Source organism: Ailuropoda melanoleuca, chromosome 3, assembly GCF_002007445.2.
Source record: "Ailuropoda melanoleuca isolate Jingjing chromosome 3, ASM200744v2, whole genome shotgun sequence".
Lineage (NCBI taxonomy): Eukaryota > Metazoa > Chordata > Mammalia > Carnivora > Ursidae > Ailuropoda > Ailuropoda melanoleuca.
Window position 1 is genome coordinate 33355452 of NC_048220.1, and position 25091 is coordinate 33380542.

At 37.1% G+C, this 25091-nt stretch overlaps 1 protein-coding gene, 1 non-coding gene and 1 pseudogene across 2 annotated transcripts in view; all 3 read right to left on the reverse strand.

The window, feature by feature from the left end:
- Nucleotides 1-2530: 2530 nt before the first annotated feature.
- The window catches only part of LARS1 (leucyl-tRNA synthetase 1), a 75283-nt gene continuing 52722 nt past the window's right edge, over nucleotides 2531-25091 (reverse strand). The window contains exons 23-32 of the mRNA XM_011231635.3: nucleotides 23368-23551; nucleotides 22238-22328; nucleotides 20703-20843; nucleotides 18835-18975; nucleotides 18475-18585; nucleotides 16186-16296; nucleotides 13200-13304; nucleotides 11153-11248; nucleotides 7482-7614; nucleotides 2531-2919 (exon numbers count right to left, since the gene is read on the reverse strand). Of these exons, the coding sequence (XP_011229937.1) occupies nucleotides 2714-2919; nucleotides 7482-7614; nucleotides 11153-11248; nucleotides 13200-13304; nucleotides 16186-16296; nucleotides 18475-18585; nucleotides 18835-18975; nucleotides 20703-20843; nucleotides 22238-22328; nucleotides 23368-23551 (1319 nt within the window). The 3' untranslated portion in view covers nucleotides 2531-2713. The remainder of the gene's footprint in view (nucleotides 2920-7481; nucleotides 7615-11152; nucleotides 11249-13199; nucleotides 13305-16185; nucleotides 16297-18474; nucleotides 18586-18834; nucleotides 18976-20702; nucleotides 20844-22237; nucleotides 22329-23367; nucleotides 23552-25091) is intronic.
- Nucleotides 21219-21291, reverse strand: TRNAK-CUU. Its single transcript has one exon. It is a non-coding gene; the product is annotated as a tRNA-Lys (tRNA).
- Nucleotides 24828-24925, reverse strand: LOC117801706 (annotated as a pseudogene).

Consider the following 25091-nt stretch of genomic DNA (forward strand, 5'->3'; position numbering starts at 1 on the left):
AAGAAATAAGTAAATCCATGATCTTGGGAGATTTCAGTACACCTCTCAAAAACAAAGCAAGAAAACAAAACAAAACAGTAGGATACAGATGTGAACAGTTCAATCTACAACTATGACCTAAAGGACATATATAAAACATTACGATTGTAGAATAAACATTCTTTACAGATTCACATAGAACATGGATAAAAACAGCTGAAGAAAAAAAAAGATCTGACAGTATATGTTAATTAAATTGAATTTAAATTAAAAATTTTTTTTAAAAGATGTCAGTTAAAAAAAAAGCATGTATAAAAACTGATTGTATACTGACAGGGACACAAGCTTGTCTTTATGGGAGGAGGCACAAGGTAGGCTTCTGATGAGCTGGCGTTGTGCTGTTCTTTGACTGAATGGTGATTACATAGGTTTTGCTCTGTAGATAAGTTGTTTTGCTACTAATATTTTTGTTAAATTTTTATATTTTGAGTGTATATTATATATTTCTTGTTATTCACTTTTTGTGTGTGTGCATATCTCACAACTTAAGAAGAATTAAAATCCTTTAGGAAGATACCAATCTCCTATCACTACAGTAAGCCCAATGCAGCTTGTTTTCCTTCAGCATTTCAACTAACTGCTGTTTCTTCAGTTGAGCACCAGATGAAGCAATGGGCTTATGCTTACAGGCTTCCTTGTATAAAACTGATGTATCTTTAAACACAAGAAGCATATTCAGCCCAGCAAGATGCTCATTCTAAGAGAGATCCAAGGACCTGAGCCTGCAAGAAAGGAGGATCTATGAATCCCTACTCACATTTAATTCAAGGCAGCATAGGTTCATAGGCTCATCTAGTAAAATAGGCATAATCATCCACAATATTAAAACTATTCTCCATCCTTCTTGTTTGCTTTTTGTTTTTTGCCATGCACATGTAGTTTAATTTACCTAAGTTAAACATAAGTGAGCTTGCATTTAGGCACCAGGAAAGATTACTTGATTTAGGGCATAACTAAGGCTATGAAGACTGAGGGAGCAGCAAAAGAATCTAGAGGGCAAGCAAAAAAACAGTGGCCTCACAGAAGCCAACACAAAGGACATGATTATAGCCTACAATAACCTTAAGCCAATACATCCTGGGTTTATTAATTATTATTATCATCACCATTATTATTAATCAGAAACAGCTACTGAAGGCTTATCACTTGCCAGGTACTATGTTATATATATGGTTTTCCTAGAATGTTTCACCTAAACATCTCCTGGTAAGCCTAGAAGGTAGATAGACACATTATTACTTCCATTTCACAGATGAAGAAACTGAAGCTGAGTAACTGGCCAAGATCACCCAAATAGCAAACGGAAGAAGTGGAGATCTAACCTAGCTAGTCTGACTTCAGAGCATGTGACCTTACTGGCTATACTGTGCTGCCGGCCCTTACCAGATAAATGATGACTTGCACTTGACCTCTAAGGGATCTTTCAGTTCTAACATTAAATGAATTACTTCAATGCATCTGTGATAAAGCATTCAGTGTGGTCCAGTAATGTCAAACTGTTGCAAAATAAAAAAGCTTAGTAAAATCTCTTGACTTAAAATGAAAATTAGAACTCAGGTTTCTTATGGTTATCAGAATTGGTCTTTGCCCATATTGTCTTTTTTTTTTTTTTTAAGATTTATTTGCTTGAGAAAGAGCACATGTGCACCTGTGAGTGGGGGGTGGGGGACAGAGGGACAGAATCTCAAGCAGACTGCCCAGTGAGCACAGGAGGCAATGCAGTCTCGATCTCACTACCCTGAGATCATGACCTGAACTGAAATGAAGAGTCAGACGCTTAACCAACTAAGCCACCCAGACGCCCCCCGTCTTTGTCCATATTGAACTCTTAAAGAAATGAAAACTTTTTCTCTAGTGTCAGCCAATACCTAATATTTTTCCTCATATGAAGCAGAATGGCACAGATAATATCAAAATACATTCCAGCAGGAGTAAAACAATAAATCTGCAATACAATGGACATGATCTTTAAACACAACTGGACTTGAGACAAATCTGACAAATGTAGATTTCTGTGGGGGAAAAAAAATCCCCTTTTAAAATGCCTAAATTCAGTGTAAATCATTATAAACTACTTATAAATTATTGATGTTAGCCCTAAAAAAACATTATTGGTGATTAATCGAATATATTAAAACTAAAAGAATTCTTATAAATATAAGACCTATTTGTTCTTTATACAAAATACTTAAGTCAAAATATTCTCGTGTTTTTTTAAATCATGAGAGTTCTGCTCTTTAAAAAATAAAACGAACTAATTCAGTTTTTCTTTTTAAAGAAGAAATACAACTCCATAATCATATAATATAAAAAGTTGTTAGATAAACCTTAGCCTTCGTAAGTAGTATAAAGTACACCTTGAAAAGATACATACTGACATTTTTGTGTTAATATAAAAGACTAGAAGCTTCTGGGAAATAGCAATAGTTTTTAAAAAAAAAAAAAAAAAAAAAAAAAGCAAAGTACAAACTACTTCTCTCAGAGGTCCCAATAAGGAAAAAAAAAAAATTTATTAGGTTCAGGAATCCAAGATGACTTGGTGTAACTATGATTACAGAATTTGATGGTTAGAAATGAAGTATATTAAGGTCCAGCCTAAGGTTCTTAATACCCAATCTGTAGACAGAATAGTCACATCCCCAGAAACCAGGACATATCTCCAATCTGCATGAGCTTAATGAACCAGATAGATAATTGTATCACCAATATCTGCCCCTAGCCCATTTTCAGTGAGATGAATTTTCTTGCTCATGAGGTCCACATGGAAAACAGCATGCTCAGAAATGGGGGTCTTCCCAGTGTGCTCTTTCCCCAGGACAGGAACTCGCCGAGGCCCCAACAATGGGTCATCAAATCTCATCAGCTTCACTTTAGAAAGGTCTACAGCAAAAAAGATGATCAATATGAGCATTTAATTATAGTCACTGCCTCAAACCCATGCCTGAGCCCGACAAGTCAAGCTTTAAACACACCAGCTGTTTATCTAAAAGATATTTTCATGAGATTATTAAATGAGACTCAATCTCAGAAAGCAGAGCTAAATCTAACAAATCCTCCTGGCAGCTTCTAGCCAGATCGAAGACTCAGAGACAGAGATTTTATGTCACACATCACCTGGAATTATAAACCAAGAGGAATGATTGAGTATATTTTTGAGCATTATCCTATCTGGTTTCTCAAATCACTTTTTATATGCTTCAGTTAACCATTTTTTAAAATAGCAGTAAGTTTAAAACTTCTTTCTCTTTCTTGTCTTGGTTCCTGGGATACATTAAAACTGCTAGGGTTGTAGCTTTTTTCGAAAGATACTTCTAAAGAATTACTACTCTAAGAAACAGCATTACCAGTTCCTTGTTTTGCTCCAAGGATGAAAAGTGTTTGTATTACCAAGCTGATGAGAGACAAGGATAGACGGAGAAGGACAGGGGAAAGGGCAGAGTTTTCTGAATTTTGAGCTTCTGGATGAGCTCCAATCCTGCCCTGCTTGAGATTTTTCTGATCTGCTCTTGTGCAAGCTGATAAGGTGGCTCCTAGCAAAGAAAGCACTTGTCCCTTGAACAAATTTATGATCCGACAATCCTGCCAACAACTGAGCCTGAAAAAAATTTATTTATTTCAGCAATTCTGAGACATCCTGACATCAAATGCTTTTATTTTATATGGTAGAAAAACATCATAAATGACTACAAATGCTGATTCTGGGTTTATATCTCATTCTAAGTGTAGCATGGCTAGTTATACTTAACCCGATCCACAGAAATAGAAGGTATTTTCTGAATTAGTTCCCACCCCTTCCTAAAGCAGATTGCTAGGTGGTCCGTGAGCTACACTCCCTCATGCTGCCTTGAGAGTATGAAGCTTAGCATGAGAGGGATAAGAGATAAAAGCAGACATTAATGCAGCTGGTGGCTATGCCAGGAGTACAAGTTATCCAGGCATTATATTCTCTTTGGGAAACAAAGACTGAAAGACTGCAAGTTTAGCGTAGGGATATTGAAGCCTACAGAATAATTCCCCGAGACTACCATGAAGGCAAACCCTGCAGGAGAGTCTTATTTGGGGGAGAGAATACAATTCACTTTAACAGCTATTACATTTCAACAAGAACAATGATGATACTAAATATTTTGCTATGGAAGCAGTGAGAAGTTCTGCCAGCAGATTTTATGCATGAGGCCTTTACTGCAGATCTGCACCCTCACCCCTCCCTCTCTCTCCCTCTCTCACTCTCATTCTCTCTCCCCCTTCTTCTCTGAAACAGACCTCCCTCATCATTCCCAGCAATTCTGAATCAAACTATTTCAAAGCCTTAACACTCAATCAGGCATCTAAGTGACAAAACATATTTGCTTTCATGTTTCACCATGTAGCTCATTACTGCCAATAATTCTTGGAGCTTTCTTAGTGGTTTTACTTCTTTTCTTATCGCAGACCCCTCTCATCATTGAAAATGCAGAAATTTAAGTCTGTAACTACACAAGAGTTCAGGCACTTGGAGAAAAGATGAGAGTGACTGAAAGTCCCTAGGGATTGATAATGTGAAATGCAGCCTTTCACCTCCATGTTATCAGTTCATATGCGGCATGGGCTGGGAGTGATTTAAAGTCATTATCATCAAATAGTTGCTCAGTGGCCTTTGTGGACAGAAATGATGGTTTCACTCCAGTTCCTCCTGGACCTAGATCATAATCACCCTCAATGCAATTGGCACTAATTGGACAACTTACTGGCTATTGCTGCAAACAGACTCAGAAATATGTTATTGAATTTCACTCCCTTCCTGTCTCATACACTCAATATACTTAGCCCCCTTAGATATCAAAGCATCCTGAGGGCTTTTGGAGAAGTCTCAAGGTTAGAGCTCTTCTGCAGATACTTGAAGGAATATCAATTTCAAACTCCACCCTAACATTTCTATCCATTTTCGAAAATTCACAGCAGCCACAAACATCAAACTTAAAGTACTTTATGATAATATTATTCACAGCTAGTATGACAAAGGATGTAAGAATTATGCTGGAGGCTCAGCGAGAAAAGACGAGATACAGAAAACACATTTCAGTACAATTCTGAAGAACCTCATCAGTCCTGTATCTGAGCATATTTAAAAGGGAGGCAGTTGTAACATTACAAAATACAATTTCCAATATAGAAAAACATCCTCTCACATGCTACAACTTCATAATAATCCTACCCAGTGGGTCCACAGAACCACCTATTTTTTTTTTAAAGCCACCACATAGTTCTTCAAAGATAAGAGTTCTTCCTATTACCAAAACTTCTCACGGACCGAATATATGCAGTATAAAACAGCCAAATGGAAGGCCACAAATGGCTTCCTATATATTCATATTTAAAAGTTTTCGAGTTCTGGGGCGCCTGGGTGGCACAGCGGTTAAGTGTCTGCCTTCGGCTCAGGGCATGATCCCGGCGTTATGGGATCGAGCCCCATATCAGGCTCTTCCGCTATGAGCCTGCTTCTTCCTCTCCCACTCCCCCTGTTTGTGTTCCCTCTCTCGCTGGCTGTCTCTGTCTCTGTTGAATAAATAAATAAAATCTTAAAAAAAAAAAAAAGTTTTCGAGTTCTGCTTTCTGTGCCCTGTAACACCTGGCTTACCAAGGGAATGTGACAAAGGTCTATAACAACGTGGATGTACCTTGATATTTTGCTAACCAATATAAGCCACTTATTCACCATTTCATGATTCCACTTACAGAAGATACCTAGAATAGTCGAATACAAAGAAACAGAAAGTAGAACGGTGGTTACCAGGGATTAGAGGGAGGGAGAATGGGGAAGTGTTATTTAATGGGCAGAGGGTTTCAGTGTGGGATGATGAAGAAGTTCTGGAGGTGAATAATGTGATGGTTGTACAACAGTGTAAATAAACGTGATGCCACTGAACTGTACAATTAAGAAGGACTAAAATGGTTAATTTCATGTCGTGTGTATTTTACAATTTTAAAAAATGTTTACAAATGAAAAATCCCTAGCCCTCATATGCTGCTGCTACACAGAGAAACATAAAAGCATCCCTCCTGCTGACATGCCCTGCCCCCCTTACCCCCTGGGTATAATTCCCAAGGTCCCATCCAAATAGTTATTTTCTCTGTGAATTCATTCCTGATCACAATAGCTGGAAATACTCTCACCTTTTTCTGTGCTATCAACTTTATCTATATCTCCCTTACTGCACACACCAGTTCCTCCTTAGATTGTGGTCATGTACTTGAAGAGCTCAGGGCCCTACTCCTTCACTAGATGCAGCCTCCTACTGAGCAGTACTTTGTGAGCTCCCTGAAGCCTCATTACATACACAGGAGTCTCTACATACGTACTACATACGCTATACTGACAGTCTCTCAAAAAAAGTCCACAGAAGATGCGTGAATGACCTCAAGAGAACAAAAAATACCTGTAGAATGAATTCCAAAGGGCTATGTAAAGTCTTCTATGTTAATGTGATATTGCTGATCTGAATATAGTTCCATAAATTAGATCAGTGTCTTGGATTTCTAAGTCTCTTCAAAAAATTTCTATACTGATAGAACGTGACCCAATCAACTCTTGATTGCCATCAAGAAGAGAAAGAGAATGCAAAACAGGGAATCTCAAGATTAATTTGTCTTTACAATTTGGAAGAAAAATGATACAGAGATAGACTAATTCCCTTCACACCCTGCTCAGCCTCAGCCTCAGACCTGGCTGAGCGATTAAAAAAAAAAAAAAAGGCAGCTATAAATTATTACATTAAATCTAATCATGGAAGACCTAGACTTAATCTTGATAAGAAATTAAGATTATTTACATATTTTAGCTGGAAGCACATTCTTTGGAAGAAAGAATACAATAAACTTTGGAGTCAAGAAGACCTGAATTTGAATTCCAGCTCCAGGATTTACTACCTAAATGAAATCTCCTAGTCATTTCAGCCTTTCTGAGCTCCATGTCATCATCTGTAGAAGGGAATGATAATACCCTCTCCAATCTAGGGCAGTTAAAGGATTAAATGGCTAATACACAGCAGACACTCAACAAGTTTTACTCTGTCTCTCTTCCTTCCCCAGAAACAGACCTAGCAGGCAGGTTAGTTTAAAATATTAAATATATGTGTGCCTTCAATCTAAAAACCTCTAAGAGATAGAAATTGTTTGTTACAATTTGAAAGCTAGATGGAAACTTTAAAAATATCCAATCCACTATCCTCATTTTACTGAAAGAGGGATCAGTTTAGAGTTTAGGTGACATGACCAAGTCACCAAGATATACAGCCACAATGTCCCAAAGAGAATACAGGCTTCCTGATTCTGAGTCCAATATTCTTTGCACAACATGACATTGCTGACCCTAAGCAGGCCAGTTACTCTTCTTTTTCTCCTCTGCTTAGAACTCATCATATCCACAAACTACTGCCAAATGTGCATTCAGGGAAACCATTTACCTTTGATTCCTCGGTCCATTTTCATTAAACGCCTGATTATAGAATCGCGGTTATCTCCTTGCCTGATTTCAATTTTGGTTGAGAAGTGGCCATTGGATGGCTGGGGATTCACTAGGGAAACTGAAACACCAGGCTAGGAAAATAAAGAGAAAATGATGTTATACGAAATCAAACTTGAATACTGCTGAGGGAAAGAAAATCTCTGTTCAATTTTTAATGCCCAGTGAAAAATTTAATTCTGGTATTCTAAAATCAAGATGGAGGGATACTCAAATATAAAAGAAAAAATGTACAAAAGCCCATGCTTACAACCAAATGCCTAGATAAAAATGACTCTGTATTATATTGATGATGGATAATAACAGGAATAATATTTTCTCTTCAACTCCCATCATTTATTGAATTTCTACTGTGTACCAGGCACAGTACTAAGCATTTTATAGACATTATTCCTATATCCTGACAGGTAGCTCTTTAAAACCCCTTTTCACAGATGAAAAGCTGAGAACTGGAAACATTAAAAAAGTACTCCAAGGGGCGCCTGGGTGGCACAGCGGTTGGGCGTCTGCCTTTGGCTCAGGGCGTGATCCCGGCGTTATGGGATTGAGCCCCACATCGGGCTCCTCCGCTATGAGCCTGCTTCTTCCTCTCCCACTCCCCCTGCTTGTGTTCCCTCTCTCGCTGGCTGTCTCTATCTCTGTCAAATAAATAAATAAATAAAATCTTAAAAAAAAAAAAAAAGAAGAAAAAAAGTACTCCAAGGTCACATAGGCAGTAAGAGGCAGAGCCAGGATTAAACTCAGTCATACGCCATACTATGTCCTACATTATATAAGCTATATAGTCAAAGACCCTGCTCATTATTTTAAGTGGAAAAAGTCAACTAAGTCTTAAGGAAGACTTAAATACATAGTAGCTTGGGGCGCCTGGGTGGCACAGTGGTTAACCGTCTGCCTTCGACTCAGGGCGTGATCCCGGCGTTCTGGGATCGAGCCCCACATCAGGCTCCTCCACTAAAGAGCCTGCTTCTTCCTCTCCCACTCCCCCTGCTTGTGTTCCCTCTCTCACTGGCTGTCTCTATCTCTCTCAAATAAATAAATAAAAAATCTTTTAAAAAAAAATAAATAAATAAATACATAGTAGCTTAATAGAATGTTTGAAAGTAGCTTGAAAGAAACGTATCTGTGGGGCACCTGGGTGGCTCATTCAGTTAAGCACGACTCTTGACTTTGGCTCCGGTTGTGATCTCAGGGCCGTGGGATGGAAACCCAGGTCAGGCTCTGCGCTCATCAAGGAGTTTGCTTCTCTCCCTCTCCCTACGTCCCTACCCCACTTGCGTACACACATGTGCATGTGCACTTTGTCTAAAATAAATAAATCTTAAAAAGAAAAAAAGAAAGAAACATTTGTATAGGGAACTCTATTTCATGTACCTATCCGTGGGCCAAAGGACTGCACTTTAAAAAGCCACCATATTTTAATGTAATGAGAGTATTCATAATACGAAGATAAATTTAGCATATATTCATGATCATGATTACCTCATTCTTCAAAATAGGCTTTTCCTCTTTGTTACATTTTCAATTAAATGTGGTAAAAGTAATAGAGTACTTATAAGTCCTCCACTTCTCAAGAAAAGTAGGGCATTTTATGGATTCTCGCAACTGCACTCCACTAGGCAATGAATTCTTTGAGACTAAATAAAGACAATCTCCTAGAACTCCAAAATTTGCCTATCTTCACCAAAGATACTGGCCAAAGAAGGGGTGGGAGGCATTTCTAGTATAGTGTAAGATGATTCATCAATCTGGTTTATGCCAGAAGTCAAAAAGTCTTAAGTAACATTATAAAACCAAGACTCATCTGAAGTATGAAAGCTCCTCTTCACTGTTTAAAAAAAGGCTTACATTTCAATTTCTATTCTATTTTTTAATAAAAGTCAGGTTTTGACATAAAAATAAACTCAAAATGGATTAAGGACCTAAATGTGAGACCTGAAACCATAAAAATCCTTGAAAAGAGCAGAGGCAGTAATTCTCTGACATCGGCTTTAACAATATTTTTCTAGATATGTCTCCTGAGGCAAGGGAAACAAAACCAAAAATAAACTATTGGGACTACATCAAAATAAAAAGCTTCTGCACAGAGAAGGAAACAGTCAGCCAAACTAAAAAGCAACCTACAGAATGGGGGAAGATATTTGCAAATGACATATCTGATAAAGGGTTAGTACTTAAAATATATAAAGAACTGATACAACTCAACACCAATAATAACCACAATTAAAAACACAAATAATCCAATTAAAAAGGGGCAGAAGACATGAATAGACATTTTTCCAAAGAAAACATCCAGATGGCCAACAGACACATGAAAAGATGCTCACCATCACTCATCATCAGGGAAATGCAAATCAAAACCACAAAAAGACACTAATGGCTATTAGTATGGCTAATATCAACAACACAAGACACAACAAGTATTGGTGAGGATATGGAGAAAAAGGAACCCTTGTGCATTGTTGGTGGGAATGCAAACTTGCAGCCATTCTAGAAAACAGTATGGAGGTTCCTCAAAAAGTTAAAAATCAAACTACCCTAAATCCAGTAATTACAGTACTGGGTATTTATGCAAAGAATACGAAAACAGTAATTCAAGCAGATATAGGTAGCCCTATGTTTACTCAGCATTATTTATAATAGTCAAACACACATACACACACACACACACCACACATATATACACACAATGGAATATTAACCATAAAAAAGAATGAAATCTTGCCATTTGCAAGATTGCAACATTTGGATGGATCTAGAGAGTATAATGCTATGGGAAGTAAGTCAGTTAGATAAAGACAAACACCATATGATTTCACTCATGTATGGAATTTAAGAAACAAAACAAAGAAAGAAAGAAAAAAGAGACAACCAAAAAACAGTCTCTTAACTATAGAGAGCAAACTGATGGTTGCCAGAGGGGAGATGGTGAGGGGATGGGTGAAAGAGGTGAAAGGGACTAAGAGTACATTTATCATGATGAGCCCTGAATAGTGTATAGCATTGTTGAATCACTATACTGTATACCTGGAACTAATACAACAATATATGTTAACTATACTGGAATTTAAATTAAAAAAAAAAAAAAAGAAAAAACAGGTTAAAAAATCGGTTTTGAAGATCATATTCTTATTTTTATTTTTATTTATTTATTTTTTAAGGGTTTTATTTACTTATTTGACAGAGAGAGACAGCCAGCGAGAGAGGGAACACAGGCAGAGGGAGTGGAAGAGGAAGAAGCAGGCTCCCAGCGGATGAGTCTGATGCAGGGCTTGATCCCAGAATGCTGGGATCACGCCCTGAGCCAAAGGCAGATGCCTAACGACTGCACCACCCAGGCGCCCCTGAAGATCATACTTTGATTTTTAAACCCACAAATATCATCTGATGCCACCCATAAGAGCAAAGGAAAGCGAGCATCGTGCCAACCATGAAATTAGAAGAGCTCAAACCCAGCTTCATTCTAACAAACTATGTGGCCTAGACGAAAGCAATCACTTCAAGTCTCTGCACCTCACTTCCTTCCATCTTTAGATGATGGGCTTGGATATAACATCTAAGGTCTCTTCTAGCTCTAAAACGCAATGATTCAGTGAGATTCTCTCAACTTACTTCTGTTCTAAAAACGTTAAGTGGTTTCCCAGGACAGCAGTCTTCCCTGACTTTATCTTCTGCTTCAGAGGCAAACTTGACTTCTATGTGCTCTAGCTAAATAGAAGAAGGGAAAATGAAAGTCATTAGTATCACCTAATACGACTGAAATTAATCATCGCCTCATTTCCCCAAAGCGCAAAACTAGGTTCTCCACTTAACACGAAATGGTCTGTGCGTTCTTCAGAAAGCCAGCCAACCACAGGACAGAACTGAGAGCACTCTGAAACTCAGGATCAAATGCTCCCACAGCATAACATTGTTTGAAGAGCAAGAGACTAAATCACTTAAACGTCCATCAAAAAAATTCTTTAAAAGTTTTAAGAAAACGGTCTGTGCAATTTTATTGTTTTCGATATAAACATCAAATGAAATCTATAATCAATTATTTAACATTGATCTTAAATGTCTCACAGTATTAGTATTTACATAGTCATGTTTACCACTGTTGTTTTTTTTTTTTTAAGATTTTTTACTTATTTATTTGTCAGAGAGAGAGAAAGAGCCCAAGCAGGCGGAACAGCAGGTAGAAAAGCAGGCTCCCTGCTAAGCAAGGAGCCCAATGCAAGACTCAATCCCAGGACCCTGGGATCATGACCTGAGCCGAAGGCAGACGGTTAATTGACTAAGCCACCCAGGCATCCCTGTTTGCCACTTTCTATAATGAAATCTGGCATCTATCTGCTGTATAAGAGAAAATGAGAATCAGCATAAAAGGCTTCCACTTGAATGAAGTTCAGAAATTTGGCATTTGAGGGGCGCCTGGGTGGCACAGTCATTAAGCGTCTGCCTTCGGCTCAGGGCGTGATCCCGGCGTTATGGGATCGAGCCCCACATCAGGCTCCTCCACTGAGAGAGCCTGCTTCTTCCTCTCCCACTCCCCCTGCTTGTGTTCCCTCTCTCCTTGGCTGTCTCTCTGTCAAATAAATAAATAAAATCTTTAAAAAAAAAAAAAGAAATTTGGCATTTGAGAATAGAAGACTTCCACTTAATTTTTTTAATTATTTTATAAAAGACTTTCACTTAAATAAATGAAAAAACTCAGAAATGTAGCATATTGTATATGCCTGAATATAAGATGACCCTCAATATAAGCGCTCCCCATTGTCCCAGTGAAAAAATTCAAAAACTTTTTTGACCTTCAGGAATATATATGAACATTTAGAAATATAAACAAAATAAATATCTAGCAATATTTAGTAATTTAATTAACTCATTTATAATTATACGACATAAAATGCTTATTTAGAAATAACTTTCTTCCATTACCGTATTTCATCGAACAATTTTATTCAAAATCTAAACCTCCATTTTTTAGGTCAAGTGTCTTAATTGTAACAAGAACCACTTTTCTGAGTCCTCTAACACAGTATCCTTGAGCAAATTATCTTTCCTTCTGCCTAAGCTGTCTGAGAGACAGCATTTTTAGAATCTATATATGAAGTGATTGGTATAGAAAAATGGAATGGGGAGAAACTCCCCAGATAAGTGAAAGCTATTGCTAATGTTTTAGTTCTTGAGTTGAGTAGTACATTCATGGGTGTTCATTATATTACTAACTTTAAAACAAAACAAAACAGGGTCAGGCATGGACCTATGATAATACCTCATGAACAAAGGATTCTAATTAAGTCAATTCTGTAAGTCTGAGATATAAACGAGAAGGGGAAAAAAAAGAAGCAATTCTTCCATAATATGAGAGATTTCTAAAGCATTTGTATAGAAGGTCTCCTCTCATTTTTTTTAAAGAGAATTTCAGGAGGAAAATCCAGGAATATACAGTTAGTATTTTATGTATAAAATAATTGATAAATGGAATAAGATCACACTATTTTTTTCTTCCTGAAACTTCTACACCCACCCATTCTCTTTCCCTCCAAAAATATTTTTGACAAGTATAACTGGCAAAGGTACTAAAACATAGAAGATGTTTACAGAAAGGTTTATTATAAAACAAAAGAACAGGATTATATATACTATAGTTAATTAAATCCTTGGCCTGTTTTACCTCAAGGGAATTGGTCAGGTAGACTATATTCTCCATCAGCACTGCCTGTTCATCAAATTCTAACTGCAAATCCAGAACACGAGGTCCCATCTTCTCCAGATTTTCCTAATAGCCAAAACAGTTTTGAAAAACAAAAATCACATTAAGGATACATTGAAAAGAATCCACTTCCTCCAAAGCAACCATTCTTCTCTCAACTGATAAAATCTTCAAATTTGAACAGCTGAAGGAAAGGCCTTGGACTCACTTATCTAGTTTGCTTGTTAATGAAATTATTGGCTCAGAATAATTATCACTTGAAGCATGATAAGATTAAGGCAACACTGAAAAGACTGGAAGGACAAGGTTTTCATTTATAAAAGAAATATGATTTTATCATTGTTTATTTAGAATGAATTAATATGCAAACCCAAAGAATTCACTTTGACAAGAAATCAAATAAATGTGTGGAAGTATTTATCCAGGTAACCAAAAAGAAAAAAAAAATTTTTTTTAATTTTCTAATATAACACATCTTTAAAGCTAGTTCAGAGAATAGTGAATTAATAATAAACAAAAATTTCTACAAATAGGGGCGCCTGGGTGGCACAGCGGTTAAGCGTCTGCCTTCGGCTCAGGGCGTGATCCTGGCGTTATGGGATCGAGTCCCACATCAGGCTCTTCTGCTATGAGCCTGCTTCTTCCTCTCCCACTCCCCCTGCTTGTGCTCCTTCTCTCTCTGGCTGTCTCTATCTCTGTCAAATAAATAAATAAAATCTTTAAAAAAAAAAAAATTTCTACAAATAAAAAAAAAAATTAAGTCATACGGGTACTGAGATAATCCTGTGGCATATGAAAAACAATTTCTTATTCTTTTTCTTTTTTTTTTTTAAAGATTTTATTTATTTATTCGACAGAGATAGAGACAGCCAGCGAGAGAGGGAACACAAGCAGGGGGAGTGGGAGAGGAAGAAGCAGGCTCCCAGCGGAGAAGCCTAATGTGGGGCTTGATCCCACAACGCCGGAATCACGCCCTGAGCCGAAGGCAGACGCTTAACCACTGTGCCACCCAGGCACCCCTATTCTTAATTTTCTTGAACATGAAACGAAACGTGACCTTCAAGATCCAAGTTCATATGCACAAATATAGCTAACTGCCTAGAACATGCTGCCCTTACATGAAAGTGATCTGACATGATTCCTAATATTCACTCTTCTCACTTACTATGCAAGTTGTTTCTTTCCCTCTGAGAAAGTCCTAGAAGCTATTTTCTTATTCTCAGATTTACGAAACACCTTGCAAAGTTTCAAACCACTAATATGCTTAGCACATCCCCAATATTACTGAAAAAAAAATATTACTACTGAAATGGTCTAACACTGGTTTTCTAAAAAGCCAACTCTTGAATCTAGTATCATTTAACTACAGAACTTTTCAAAGCAGTTTCCCTGGAATCTGTAAAGTACACCATCAAACTTAACTGCCCTTGCAATCAACAATGAAATATTTTGGGAGACCTGAATGGCTCAGTGGGTTAAGTGCCTGCCTTCGGCTCAAGTCATGATCCCAGAGTCCTGGTATCGAGTCCCGCGATGGGCTCCTTGCTCAGCAGGGAGCCTGCTTCTCCCTCTCCCTCTGCTCCTACTCCCTGCATGTACTCTCGCTCACTCTCTAACAAATAAATAAATAAAGTCTTGAAAAAAAAACCACAATGAAATATTTTGTTGAATCCACATATTGACGATGGATCTGGCATTCTGACCAATGCACTAGCTAAAGTAGGGAACCAATGAATTACTAGCACATCAGCAGATATATTATAACTTGATTGGTGTAGGTCAATCCAAAATTCTAAACTATTTCTGAAACTTCAAAGACCATAAGGCTCAGAGAGCAGATTCTGGTCTAGGGTAACAAAAAGGCTTTCCTAAGAATACAATCTACTCCCATATAGGACAAACCAGAAGTTTTGGTCACTATCAGGCAGGTATCTGTAGCCTAGAAGATTCAAGAATGCATCTAAACTACAAGAATAACCACTATGTTTCTAGCAGCCTGAAAGACACAAATTTACATCTTAAAAAATCATTTACTGAGCCTACTTTTTGACAGAAAATATTAAAAAGTGTTAAATATATTATTTCACTTACCCCTCATAGCACTCCTAAAACGTAGGTTCTATTAATTTCCTCATTTTATAGATGAAAAATCATGACCCAGAGAGTCATTTGTCTAAGGCCTAAAAACTAAGAAGTGACGGACAAAAAGGATTTGGACCAAGATTTGTCTGACCCCAGAGCCTGAGATCTTAAGCAACATACAGCCTTCTTTCTGTTTCTCTAGAAAATACAATAAACCTGTTATTTCTATGAAGAAAGCTGAGTCTAATGCAATGATTCTCAATGGAAGAGGTGGGGGAGCGGGAGCAGATTATACCCCCAGAGACATTTAGCAATGACTGGAAAATTTTTGGTTGTCACAACTTGAGGTGGTGAGGAGGACATTCTATTAGGAGACAAAAACACTGCTAAACATCCTATAATGCACAGGGTGGCCTCCCACCACAGAGAAGTATCGGCCCACAATATCAATAGAGACACTGTTGAGAAACTCTGGTATAACCACGGTAAACAATGTTTATCCTGTTAAGCTAAACCTACACAAATGTAATATCTTGGTTCCAGTAAAGGAATCTAATAAAAACACCCTAATGTAAGCCAAAAGAATATGCCTCCCTGCCAAACAGAAAAGAAGGTAGAACATGAAGAGAATCATTTAGTGAGCAATTCTAAATCAGTTTTTCTTCCATAACCATATTTTCAAATACTCAGCAATTTTACAGATAAACCCCCAAAATGATCACTCATTTCTCACAACTACTGGTTGGAAAGTACTATTTTTAGCAGATTTCCTGGGAGAGACTATACCCAAAGTTTCCCCCTTCCTTCCACTATCCTATCTAACCATTACTCCCAGAGTCACAGCAGCATGAGGGCCACAACTTACCTTAATCATGGCAACAAACGGCATCACTTTCTTCATGTATTTCTTCAACTCTGGCAAATTGCCCAGTTCACTAGCAATAACTTTGTTATCAGGCAATTTTCCACTGTTGGCCTAAAAAAAATATTGGGGAAGAATGTGCAGAAAAATATTTTAAAGATAAAGCATAATAGTAGATGTGCCCATAGGAAGTTGGCCAGACACAGAATGGTGGCCTTGACCAGTCTGCTAGAAAACAGGAGGAAAAGGGAGCAGCCCCACACATCCTGGGGAAGTGAAAGGTGAACATGTAATACCCTCTAAGGTTAAAAGATACATGTTTTTTAGGGTAAAGGAGAAAACAGGTGCATCCTGTTGTATATTTAATTTTTCCTTACACTAAGAACACCTCCAGAATTGTAACGTTAGATCTTATCGGGTGAGAAAACAAAATAGTCTTATAAAGATCTTGTTTGTCTTCAAACTTGTAAAAACACTTCACTAGTCATATCAAAATGAAAACTGTACAACTATTATACCAGATTTATAGCATGTCTGCTTTTGAACACTCTTCCTTATAAACTGTTAACAAAATGTGAAAAGAAAAGTCTCTGGCTATCCACCTGTTAAAAATAGTATCACTTCTATCTAGCCACAAATAAATGCCTGTATTATGTATCATTAATATGCACAGAGTTCCAAATGTGCTGCCTGAATTTAAATTCATTTCTGCAAACACAACTGTCCCTTCTACGGAGTGAGAAATGAAGCAAGTGGCCTTTACAGAATTTTGGGTGACTTATTTTCTCCTTTTTATAAAAGCATGGCATCAAAGCCAAAGGTTGGGAATGAATCTAAGTGAAAAGTAATGTATAGTAAGACTTCCAATAATACGTTTACTTTTAATTCTAACCTTTACTAAAGTACAGGAGGAAAATATTTTCTCCACTTATCAATGTGCTCCTTTGAAATACATATGAAAGAGAAAAGAGGGTAGGAAACACTCCTTTCCCTTATATCACCAAAAAGGTGCCACATACAACACAAGAATATCCTCCTTGATCATAAACTAACATTTTTTAGTTCTTTTGGATGAAAACAAACAAAAATTTAAAAGAAAGCTGATCATTCCAAATGATGCCAAAAGATGATGTTGCTTTGAAACCATGTATCTAGTTAATAATTACTAAATGAAACTATAACTTCTAAAAGAGTAGCAGTTTTTAATAAAAGATGCATTTTTAGATATCTGGGACATTACTTTCTATATTTGGTTCTCCGACTGCTTCCTTGAAAATGCTGTTATGAATATGTAACCCACTATCATTTTTCTACCTACGAAAGTGGCTTTCACTTTTTTACTTGTCATACGTCAAAACCTGCAAGCAATTCTAAAGACTAAATTCTATTTCTATTATACACAATCAAGTGAGGAGGTAGCTCTCCATAAAAATAAGCTCACGAGGAATACAAAAACTCTTGCTCTTCTCTTTCCATCAAACTTCCAAATGTAAGTTTTTCTGAGTATTTTTTAATTAGCTACAAAAATTTCTGGAACAAAATCTCAATAAAGTTCTCAAAAATCAAAGCTAAGGATTTTCCCTTCAGTTATTACTACTTTATGCTTTGCCTATAATCACTGTTTCGTCTTTCCCTTTAAGTGCACCTTAACAATTTGTGTCTATCAATAACTCTTCTTAATGACCTGAGCAAAAATTCCACAACATATACTTTGTTTCCATATTTTGCATGTGAAAAAAAAAATAAATGGAGTTTTTTCTTCAGTATAACTTAGAACTATGCTTAAGTATTGAGTTTCCTTTAAAACACAATCCTATTTAACAGCTATTTACCTGATAGAGCCAAAAACATTGAGCTCTTCATTTCTATGGGTAATTAAAATTGACCATTTTGTTTTAAATTACTCAAAAGTCAAGCTGCAAATTTTTTTAAACATAATGAGATGAAGCCTTCATGAATCCCAGTGTTCAAGTCAGAACAAACCCAAAAGGCAAACTCAGTCCTTTCACTTCATAATTTTAACCACATATGAGAAAGTCCCACACCTTTTAATTACGTGTGACTAGATCCACTATATTTTTGTATGGAAGTTTCAGAAATGATAAAAAAGACAGCAACTCTTCCCTGGCAACCATTTAAGAGCCAGCACAGCTAACAAGAAATACTCCATGCCTAAAGGTAATTACACAAAGTTGCTTGTCTTCCTTCTCCCAGACACTGCCAACATCCTATAAGCAACAACAGCACAGGCAGTACACAACAACGCTGGGGAACGTCTGCTGAGGGCATCACCTCGAAGTGATTACGCAGCACTGACAGGGTAGTATGTTGCCAAGAAGGATAGTTCTTCGCCACGTAGATGGTGCAATGCGAAGGTTTCTGAGGTGGCTGCTTGTCAATTTTCTAAAGGGCAAAAGGAAGGGAAAAGACATTTGATCACTCTTCTATACATTAAAAATGAAATCTCCCTCCCCGGTATATACCGCTATTGCCTTTAACACTAAGAAGCATATACACATCCTACAAAACTGCATTAGCAGTAAAGAGAGCCAACACATTGGAATGATAGTTGTCTTAATTTTCATTACTAGTTAATGTTACCTGACTAATCACTTTAAAACAACAACCTTTAAAAAAAAAAAAAGCCTTCACCTTCCCCTTAGCTGGCATCATATAGTTCTTGAGGCGCAACCTAAGGTCATGTGCTACTTCCATGAGATACTGTGAGGAACGTATCAAGGCTTCATCCACGGGACCTGCCAGAGGCCATGACGCATTCATAATGGAGTCAGGCTTTAAGGAGGAAAAAAAAAAAAAAGTTCATGGGGATTAAAGCCACGCAACTATTTTATGGTTTTTGATTACAGTTCCATACCAAGGCTACCATCTGTAATTGTGTGCTCGGAGTTCAAACCTGACTACCCATAACACACTTCCACAGCCCCTGATCTAATGTTCCCTAGAATTCAAGCTGTGAAGTCTGACTCTACATTCTTAATTAGCATCCATTTGTACAAGTGTATTAATACCCACACACATATGCTCACTTTCAAAGAAAATTATGTAATGCTAATTTGCCTAAATTTTATCATTATTACATAAATTATATACACCCTCAGTTTTTATCCTATTAATACATCCAGTATTGAAAGTATAGCTATTTGGTATATGCATCACGAGCACATTTTGACACTGTTCATGCATTAAAAAATACAAAAGAGCCTGGCTAATGAAGATGAAAAGAAATTATTAAACCAGCCAATCTGTTTATCTGCAAGCCTAGGAGAAATAATTGCATTTATCCTCACAGTAAGGATGCTAATATAATATCCCGGAATATGCAGCCCAACATATGGTAGAAATTTTATATAAAACAAAAATATTTATGCAAATTTATACTTCCATCTTTGTTTATAAGCTGCTCATAACAGTCACTTATAACTTTCTCAATATTTTCACCTTTTTAACAGTTGGAAAAACAGTATTAGTTATACAAGTATTCAAATTAAATGTATTTTTTAAATATATTCAAATGTATTTTAACATTTCCTAACAAGAATTAGGTGATAAACAAAATGCAGTCACAAGTTTTTAAAATACAACCACTATGTGTACATAAACAAAGGCACATACACGATGTATCTGTCTAAACAGGAGGTCGCTTCAGTTTAACCTGTTGTAATAATTATAAGATGATGAATCCAACATTATTCTTGAAATATTTTTTTCAGGGGAACCCTCTTACACTGTTGGTGGAAATGCAAGGTGGTACAGCCACTCTGGAAAACAGTACAGAGGTTCCTCAAGATGTTAAAAACAGAGCTACCCTATGACCCAGCAATTGCACTACTGGGTATTTACCCAAAGATACAGATGTAGTGAAAAGAAGGGGCACATGCACCCCAATATTCATAGCAGCAATGTCCACAATAGCCAAACTGTGGAAGGAGCTGAGATGCCCTTCAACAGATGAATGGATAAAGAAGATGTGGTACATATAAACAGTGGAATATTATTCAGCCATCAGAAAGGATGAATACCCACTATTTGCAACGACATGGATGGAACTGGAGGGGATTATGCTAAGTGAAGTAAGTCAAGCAGAGAAGACAATTATATGGTTTTACTCAGATGTGCAACATAAGCAATAGCACAGAGGACCATAGGGGAAGGGAGGGAAATCGGAAGGGGGAGAAATCCGAGAGGGAGATGAACCATGAGAGACTATGGACCCCAGGAAACAGACAAGGGGTTTCAGAGGCCAGGAGGGTGGGGGGAAGTGGTAACAGGGTGATGGGTATTAAGGAGGGCACGTGCTGTGATAAGCACTGGGTGTTATATGTAACTAATGAATCATTGAACACTACATCAAAAACTACTGAAGTACTATACAGTAGCTAACAACGTAATTAAAAAAAAATACCTTTTTCAGTCTTTTCCTTTTAAATAACATTATTACTGTATTAATTTAATAAGGCCAAATCAAAATGGCCCACAACATCTTAACCACATATAGGTACCTTTCCCAGGAGTGTCCAGATGTGTTCACACAAATGTGGACAGAACGGAGCCAGGAGAAGTGTCTGAACTTCAATAAAGCGGAACACAAGGTCTCTGTGCATCCCTTCTATGGCCAATTCACGGTATTTATCTTTTGCAGCCTGTAAGATTTGAAATTGTTTACCATTTTTCTCCCCATATTTCTCTAAAATAAAATCAGAAGAAAAAATCCAATGCCTGTATTTTAATGCATTTTTAGCTTTTTAGTCTTTCAAAATTCCATAATGAATTTTCATAAAGGTTTTACCTCACTTTTTTTTAAGATTTTATTTATTTATTTATTTGATAGAAAGACAGCCAGCGAGAGAGGGAACACAAGCAGGGGGAGTGGGAGAGGAAGAAGTAGGCTCATAGTGGAGGAGCATGATGTGGGGCTCAATCCCAGACCGCCGGGATCATGCCCTGAGCCGAAGGCAGACGCTTAATGACTGCGCCACCCAGGCGCCCCTACTTCATTTTTTTTTAAGTAATCTCTACACCCAATGTGGGGCTCGAACCCACAACTTCGAGATCAAGAGTCTAAAGCTCTACCAACTGAGCTAGCCAGGTGCCCCGGTTTTCCTACATTTTTAACTTGCAATTAAATGTATACCAATCCTTGTCAAAGGTTATTATGGTTTTATAGTAATTATTCTTCAGAAAAACTTTTTAAAAAGATATTTTGTAACAGACCTAAAAGTTGCACATGTATTAGGGGCTGATGATACTCTAAACAGCCTATAAGAAAGATATTAAGTATCAAAAAAGGCTATAAATAGGACACACTGGTATGTTCAGCACTTATCCTTATTTAACCACATCTATGAAAACCAAGTTACATAAATCCCAATGTGATATTTTACAAAACTGATTGAGGAAACCTACATTTTCACTTTAAGCCCCTGAACTGCCAAACTTGAGGAAACACTGACATCTTGTGGAAAACATCAGAAAATGGTTGATTTCAAACTAAGGGCAATTAGTTACAATTTTGCCTTTATGTTATATCAATTTAAAAATATTCTCCTGGGGACACGTGGGTGGCTCAGTCCATTAAGTGTCTGCCTTCAGCTCAGGTCATGATTCCAGGGTCCTGGGATTGAGCCCCACCTTTGATCCCGGCTCAGGAAGGGAGCCTGCTTCTCCCTTTCCCTCTGCCTGCTGCTCCCCCTGCTTGTGCTCTCTATGTCAAATGAATGGGTAAGATCTTTGAAAAATAAAAAATAAAAAAATAAAAATAAAAATGTTCTCTTAAAATGCGGTTTTCTGATTTTTAGATTTAACCTCTTTATTAACTCATAGCTCAACCAGAAACAGAAATACTTATATTAAACACAATAAAATATCAAAGAAAATTATTTAAAACCACAATTCACTGAAGAATTTAAAAATTGCTTGGCAACATTTTCAGTCTCCACTTTCGATGAGTTATTATTACATTATAGCAGGAGGAAAAAGGGCGAAATACATCATATCCACACTAACATATTTTATAGCTACTAAAAGAATAGCCTACCTGAAACTCAAAAAATCCTGTTTTCAAAGCTTCTTTAAACATCATCTTCTCATAATTTTGATCTGTTTTTATAATTCCTGCATTCATCTCACTACAGAATAGGGAAAAAAAGATTACTGAGTTTAAATGCAAGTACACAAAGATATAAAAAACTTCCTCATATACTAGTGAACAGTAAAACGAGAACAATGCCTGACACATTTAAGACCGCTCAACCACAAAACCACTTAACCACAACACAGTTAACGATGTCCTTGTCTAAAAATTGAAACTTTATTAGGAAGTCCAAAATGCAACATGAAAACAGCTTAACAAAGGTGATCAGGTTTACTTGCTGCATTTTAAACAAGTGACACTGGATATTTAAAAAATTTTCTCATGCTACCAAAGGCCCTTCATAATTTGGTGTAATCTGGCCCCAGTGTGTCTGTTTTCCTACTCTACCCTCCACACACTGTACCGCAAGTAAATATCACTCCCCATGGCTTTCTCCTCTCCCTGTAAAAATATGCTTATTTTTAAAGAAACCCAGAATGCACATGCCATCTCCTGTGAATTCCCTCTATTCCTATATAACTATATTCGTAATGGGTTCGGTGAGTGTTTTCTTCTCCTGCTAAACTGAGTGAAGGATCAAGTCCCATTCATCTTTGTAACACCAGTTCTTAAGATGGCTCCTGATACAAAGACGATGACGCATGTTTTTTAAAAGAAAAAAATTGACATTTTTTTTTTAATCTACTTTTCATTAACCATTCTGCCCTTCTCTAAATGCAAGACAGCATGGTAAAATGGTTATGAGAAAGGGCTTTGGAGAAAGAAGCAAATTCATAAGCCCCAGCTGAAATTACTATCTTTGAGGCATTTAATAAAATACTTAATTTTTTAAGCTTCAATTTCTTTATAAAATAGAACAAATAATATCTTTATAATCATATAAGCTGTGAATCTAAAATCAGATAATGGATGCAAAGTGCTTAGCAGAGTACCTGGAACAAGTAAGCTTGCAATGAATAGTAGCTATTATTAACATCTAATTTGTTTTGGAGAAAGAAAAGAAAAAAGAAAACTTAAAAATGCAGGAGGACTAGGCAACTCTAAAGTATCAGGGGCTGGAGTCGACAGATTACCTGGCAAAAACTCTATCATTGAAGGTGCTGGCAGGCCCGCTTCTTAGGCTGTCCCAATTGGCCACCATTTCTTTCACCCACTCCACCCAGGTATACAGACGGAGGATTCCTGCATCGGCCATGGCTTCCACAAAGTTAGCATCTTCAACAGTGTCACCAGCATCAGCCAGAGCCAAACGCATTCCTGGAGGTGGAGGAGGATGACATCGAAGAAGAAGAAGAGGAAGAAGATCAAATGATGATTTTAAAATGTGGTTAGTGACTATCAACGGCGTGTCCAGTGGGGTATACTGCAAAACCTACATCGAAATTAAGAAAGAGCAGATGCTTTAAAGGACTGCCATGAGAAACAAACTGAGGGCCTCAGAGGGGAGGGGGTGGGGGAATGGGATAGACCGGTGATGGGTAGTAAGGAGGGCACGTATTGCATGGTGAACTGGGTGTTATACGCAACTAATGAATCATCGAAATTTACATTAAAAATTAATTAATTAATTAAAAATTAAAAATAAAATAAAATAAAATAAAGGACTGCCATGGATCAACAACAAAAATAAGAGTTACCAAAAGTGGGATCCATAATGCTGTTCAAATATGTGAATCACCTGTATTGATTTGCATATACTTAGCATCAATATGTGTTTCTTCTCAGGCACATTGGTTGAACTAATGACATAAAGTGGTCTTGAATAAAGGAGAGGAAGAAAATGATAAACTGGAAATACAGATCCCTATCAACACCTCAGCCTCATTAAGAGGGAGCAAAATACCTTACTTTAATGCATGAGAGAACGCATTGGTGCCTTACATGTACAAAAATATATTTAATTTCTTCCTTCTAAAAGCAGATGCTACGTTTTCTAACAAAATTTTACCTTTCAACCAAAATCTTCCATTCTAAAATATTGAAAAAAACCATTAATAAGAGCCAAATTAAAATATAATACATCCTTGCAATTGAATACTATATTGCTGCAAAAGAGTGTGGAAAACTCTTCGTATATCAACATGGAGTGATCTCAAATATGAACTCTTAAGTGAAAAAGGAAAAGTTCAGAAGAGTATGTACTGTTTTCTACCATCGGGGCCTAAAGGGGGGGAGATGAGAATATGTAACAATAAGTTATGGATGCATTAAATATGCTTTACAATACACAAGAAGCTCAAAACATTTATCTTTTTATTTGAAATAATTTTATACTTAAAAGGTCCAAAGACGGCAAGAGAACAGACATAAACCTTTTAACGGGCTTCCTTAACATTAACAACTTATGTAACCATGGTATCAAAACCAGAAGCTAACATTAGTATAATACTATTAATTGAACTATAAGACCTTATTCAAATTTCACCAGTTTTTCTTAAAATATCCTATTTCTGTTGCAGGATCCAATCCAGAAAACTACATTGCATTTAATCATTTTATCTTCTTTTTCTTATTTTATTGCCCCCGAGGAGGTGCACCGTTCCTGGAAGTACTGCAATACCAGGTCGATGCGTGGAGTGGACGGAGCAAGCTCCTATTCCATTTCCGAGCTCCAAAAATCCATTTAATATATTGTCCTCGGATAGAGGATGTATCAGATATTAAACTGATAAGAACAAGGGGCGCCTGGGTGGCACCGCGGTTAAGCGTCTGCCTTCGGCTCAGGGCGTGATCCTGGCGTTACGGGATCGAGCCCCACATCAGGCTCCTCCGCTGGGAGCCTGCTTCTTCCTCTCCC